The sequence below is a fragment of the Solanum stenotomum genome, chromosome 6, assembly GCF_019186545.1.
Source record: "Solanum stenotomum isolate F172 chromosome 6, ASM1918654v1, whole genome shotgun sequence".
Classification (NCBI taxonomy): Eukaryota; Viridiplantae; Streptophyta; class Magnoliopsida; order Solanales; family Solanaceae; genus Solanum; species Solanum stenotomum.
The window spans coordinates 16354856-16360655 of NC_064287.1; the positions used below are offsets into that span (position 1 = coordinate 16354856).

At 33.9% G+C, this 5800-nt stretch overlaps 1 protein-coding gene across 1 annotated transcript in view; it reads right to left on the reverse strand.

Moving 5' to 3' along the window:
* LOC125868519 (uncharacterized) overlaps positions 1–84 on the reverse strand; it is a 5197-nt gene extending 5113 nt beyond the window's left edge. Inside the window, exon 1 of the mRNA XM_049549147.1 lies at positions 55–84. Within this exon, the coding sequence (XP_049405104.1) occupies positions 55–84 (30 nt within the window). The remainder of the gene's footprint in view (positions 1–54) is intronic.
* Positions 85–5800: the final 5716 nt, after the last annotated feature.

A 5800-nucleotide genomic window follows, 5' to 3' on the forward strand; every position in this document is an offset into this window, starting at 1 on the left:
AATTTAGGATTTCCTTCCCTTCAACTAAGAGAACAAAGCCCACTAATTATTAACCTCCAATTTCTCCTCAATCACAAGACCCATTTTCAAAATTTGAAAAGTTTGAAAAGCTTGAAACCCTTTAATGGTAACTTCACTTCTACAACTCCAAATTGAACAAAATTTGAAACCTAGACTCAAAAAACACTAGGGAACAAGGATCTAGTGTCAAAAACAATAAATCAAAATAAAAAAATCAGATTTTTTTTTTTTTGACAATTTTTTTGGACTCTTTTTTAAAACGAAGACTAGATTTGTAAGAACAAATCTAAACCTAGGCACTGATACCAAATGAAAACGATCAAGGATGGAAAGGAATAAAGAAAGAAAGGATATGTGGATTAATACTCAAATTATTGAAATTATGGGCAACAAGGGACTAAAACCCTCACCTCCCAATTGACTTCAACAACCTAAATTCAACCCAAGGAAGAATAATCAAATGAAACCAAGAATCACAAAGGGGTAACACTTTGATTAGTCAAACACAAGAAGTTAACAAGCAATCCTAAGAGTTCACCCTAATTACTCACTAAGATACTATAATTTGAGAGTCAATATTCAATATAGTCTAAGTCTTCCCAAAATAAAAGAGACTACTATTTATACTAAAAAAATAAACAAGATACTTTTTGACAATTTTACCCTTAATGAGATAAGGGCCTTGTTTGGTTGCCTTCTTCTGTGAATTCTTGAATTCATGAAATGGTCATTTCCACACATGGCCTCTTTCCTTCTTCCTTCTCATTTTGATGTACCTTACACACATTGTATGTTTTTTCTTTGGTGACCTTCAAGCTCCTCTAATGTTTCCCTTTTCATGAACATTGCTTGTAGGCCTTGGAGATCCTTTGCTTGACTCTATGTGAATGGTCTTGAGGGGTATATGCCACTCATGTTAGTGTCATCCATGCTACCCATGTTAACAATATTCAATCTTTCATTTTAGTTTTAGTTTTACTAGAGATAGTTGGGGGCATGTCCCAGCATTAGTCAGTTAGAGGCTTTTATTCATACATTGTTTTTGTCACTCCCCGTGGTTACCCACTTGATGTATCACGAGACCTAGGATCACGACTGACCCTAAGCTAACCTTGCGTTGGCATATCATAAGCATATTATATCAACACCTTTAAAAGCCTAAACCTAAGAAATCTGAAATCCCTAAGAAACCCAACCCTGAGAAACACTAAACCCTAAACCTTAGGGAAACCCCAAGACTTATGAAACACCATCAAACCTTAAAGCCTAAAAACACCTTTAAAAATACTAAATCTAAAAACACCCTTAAAATCCCTAACCCCTAAAATCTCTAAATTTAAAATCCTAAGCCCTAAACCCAAAGAAACCCTAAGCCGTAAGAACTCCTACACAGCAAAAAATCATAACAATCTTGAAAACCCCTTTTAAAGTCCTAAACCTAAAAAAAACTCTATACCTTAAAAATTCAACAAAAACTTATATCATTGTTCAATATGCTCTATTCAGTTATATATATTTGTTCAGCTTTATCATGTCATTCCTGCTCAGAATCGTTCAACTATTTATTCATAGTCTACGCTACATCTTCTCTTGATGTAGGTTCTGGTCCTTAGCATTCAGATCAAGCGGAGACCGGTTCCCGATCCGTATTCAGCAATATCAGTGGTGAGTCCTCTTTTTTCGAAGGCGATTTACATGTTTTATATTCAGTCTTTCATTATAGTTTCAGTTTTGCTAGAGTTAGCAGGGGACATGTCCCAGCATCTCTAGTTAGTTTTAGGCTTTTATTCACACATTGTTTTTGTCACTCCCCGAGGTTTCCCACTTGACGTAGCACGAGACCTAGGATCACGAGTGACCCCAAGCTAACCTTGAGTTGGCATATCATAAGCATATTAGATCAACACCTTTAAAAGCCTAAACCTAAGAAATCTAATATCCCTAAGAAACTCTACCCTAAGAAACACTAAACCCTAAACCTTAGGGAAACCCCAAGACTTATGAAACACCATCAAACCCTAAAGCTTAAAAACACCTTTAAAAACACTTAACCTAAAAACACCCTTAAAATCCCTAACCCCTAAAAACGCTAAATTTAAAATCCTAAGCCCTAAACCCAAAGAAACCCTAAGCCGTAAAAACCCCTTAACAGTAAAAAATCATAACAATCTTGAAAACCTCTTCTAAAATCTTAAACCTAAAAAAACTCTGAACCTAAAAAATTCAACAAAAACTTAATCCCTAAACCTTAAAAACCCTTGAATAAAAACTTAGACCTTATACCCAAATAAACCCTAAACCCTTCCGCCTAAACCTTAGGGCTAAACCCTAACAAACCTTAAACTTTAAGAAATTAAAAAACCCTAAAAAGCTTTTAAAGCCCTAAACTTTTAAAAACCCAAAACCCTATAAATCCCCTAAGATCTAAGAACCCCTTAATCGTTAAAGAACCATTGAAATCCTAAACACCTTCAAACCCTAAATCTTAAGAAATCCAAATTCTTAAAAATATCTAAGAAACCCTAAAACATTTAAAAACCTTAATCATAAAAAAAAACCATAAACTCTGAAAAACTCTTGACCCAAAATCCGAAGCCCTAAATCGTAAATCAAGAAACCCTAAGAAACTCTAAATCTTAAACCCTTATAAACCCTAATGCCCTAAAATCTGTGATCCTAAACCCTAAAAAATCACTAATAAAACCTAAACCCTAAAAATCACTAAGAAAACCTAAACCCTAAAAAACCTAAACAAAAAAACTTTAAAACCCCTAAACCTAAAGAACAATAAATCCCAAACTCTAAATCTTGAACCCTAAACCATTAAATATCATAAGCCCAAAACCCAGACCCTAAGAAAACCCCAAGCCCTAAACCCAAAAAAGAACTAAGAAACACAAAACCNCCCTAAACCTTAAAAACCCTTGAATAAAAACTTAGACCTTATACCCAAATAAACCCTAAACCCTTCCGCCTAAACCTTAGGGCTAAACCCTAACAAACCCTAAACTTTAAGAAATAAAAAAACCCTAAAAAGATTTTAAAGCCCTAAACTTTTAAAAACCCAAAACCCTATAAATCCCCTAAGATCTAAGAACCCCTTAATCGTTAAAAAACCATTGAAATCCTAAACACCTTCAAACCCTAAATCTTAAGAAATCCAAATTCATAAAAATACCTAAGAAACCCTAAAACATTTAAAAACCTTAATCATAAAAAAAAACCATAAACTCTGAAAAACTCTTGTCCTAAAATCCGAAGCCCTAAATCGTAAATCAAGAAACCCTAAGAAACTCTAAATCTTAAACCCTTATAAACCCTAATGCCCTAAAATCTATGATCCTAAACCCTAAATCCTAAAAAATCACTAATAAAACCTAAACCCTAAAAATCACTAAGAAAACCTAAACCCTAAAAAACCTAAACAAAAAAACTTTAAAACCCCTAAACCTAAAGAACAATAAATCCCAAACTCTAAATCTTGAACCCTAAACCATTAAATATCATAAGCCCAAAACCCAGACCCTAAGAAAACCCCAAGCCCTAAACCCAAAAGAGAACTAAGAAACACAAAACCATGAAAAACAACAAAGAAAAACTTAAAAAACATTAAAACCTAGAAAACCTCTAAAAAATATTAAACCTAACTAACCTAAACACTATTCTAAACACCCTAAACTTTACCACTAAACCCTATGCCCAAAATGACCCCAAAAAAACCTAGGAGACCTTAAATGTTCAATTCAAACGCTAAGAAACCTAAACCCTAAACCTTAGGGATAAACCCCCAACCCTAAGCCTTATGAAACTCTAAGAAGCCCTAAACCTTAAGAAATCCTAAATCCTAAGAAAAACTAAACACTAAAAAATTAGAAAAAAAAACTTTAAAAACTCTAAACCTAAAAAATCTTAAACATAACAAATCTAAACCCTAAACCATAGAGAAATCCTTAACCTAAACACTAAACCCTAAACCCTAAATGACCCAAAAACACCTAGGAGACCTTAAATGTTAAACTCAAACCCTAAGAAACCCAAACCCTAAACCTTAGGGATAAACCCCCAGCCCTAAGCCTAATGAAACTCTAAGAAGCCCTAAATCCCAAGAAATCCTAAATCCTAAGAAAGGCTAAACACTAAAATCCGTTAAAACCCAAACACTGAACCCTACACCCTAAATGACCCCAAAAAAACTAAGGAGACCTTAAATGTTAAACTCAAATACTAAGAAACTTAAATCCTAAACCTTAGGGATAAACCCCCAACCCTAAGCCTTATGAAACTCTAAGAAGCCCTAAACCCTAAGAAATCCTAAATCCTAAGAAAAGCTAAACACTAATAACCTTTCAAACCCTAAAACTAAAAATCCCGAAAACAAATCTTAAAAACCCTAAATATATTCCTTAATCTAAAACCCCAAGTCCTAAGCCCTTAGAGCTCATATATCATAAAAACAATAATGATCCTAAAAAATCTTTAACAATCATATTTAGAAAAAAACTCTTGACCGATTTTTTTTAGACAAACTTAATTTCTAAACCCTAACCTAAAAACCTTTAACCAAATACCTAAACTCTTCTTAATCATGTTCAGATTATATCATTGTTCAATATGCTCTATTCAGTTATATATATTTGTTCAACTTTATCATGTCATGCATGCTCAGAATCGTTCAACTACTGATACATAGTCTACGCTACATCTTCTCTTGATGTAGGTTCTGGTCCTTAGCATTCAGATCACGCGGAGATCGATTCCAGACTCGTATTCAACAATATTAGTGGTGAGTCCTCATTTTTCGAGGACGATTTACATGTTTTATATTCCATTTTTCATTTTAGTTTCAGTTTTGCTAGAGTTAGCTGGGGGCATGTCCCAGCATCTCTAGTCAGTTAGAGGCTTTTATTCATACATTGTTTTTGTCACTCCCCGAGGTTACCGACTTGACGTAACACGAGACCTAGGATCACGACTGACCTCAAGCTAACCTTGAGTTGGCATATTATAAGCATATTAGATCAACACCTTTAAAAGCCTAAACCTAAGCAATCTGAAATCCCTAAGAAACCCTACCCTAAGAGACACTAAACCCTAAACCTTAGGGAAACCCCAAGACTTATGAAACACCATCAAACCCTAAAGCCTAAAAACACCTTTATAAACACTAAACCTAAAAACACCCTTAAAATCCCTAACCCCTAAAAACTCTAAATTTAAAATCCTCAGCCCTAAACCCAAAGAAAGCCTAAGACGTTATAACCCCTAAACAGTAAAAAATCATAACAATCTTGAAAATCCCTTTTAAGATCCTAAACCTAAAAAATTCAACAAAAACTTTAGCCCTAAACCTTAAAAACCCTTAAATAAAAATGTAGACCTTATACCCAAAGAAACCCTAAAGACTTCCGCCTAAACCTTAGGCCTTAAGCCTAAGAAACCCTAAACTTAAATAAATAAGAAAATACCCTAAAACACTTTTAAAGCCCTAAACTGTTAACAACCCANTAAAATCCTCAGCCCTAAACCTAAAGAAAGCCTAAGACGTTAGAACCCCTAAACAGTAAAAAATCATAACAATCTTGAAAATCCCTTTTAAAATCCTAAACCTAAAAAATTCAACAAAAACTTAAGCCCTAAACCTTAAAAACCCTTAAATAAAAATGTAGACCTTATACCCAAAGAAACCCTAAAGACTTCCGCCTAAACCTTAGGCCTTAAGCCTAAGAAACCCTAAACTTAAATAAATAAGAAAATACCCTAAAACACTTTTAAAGCCCTA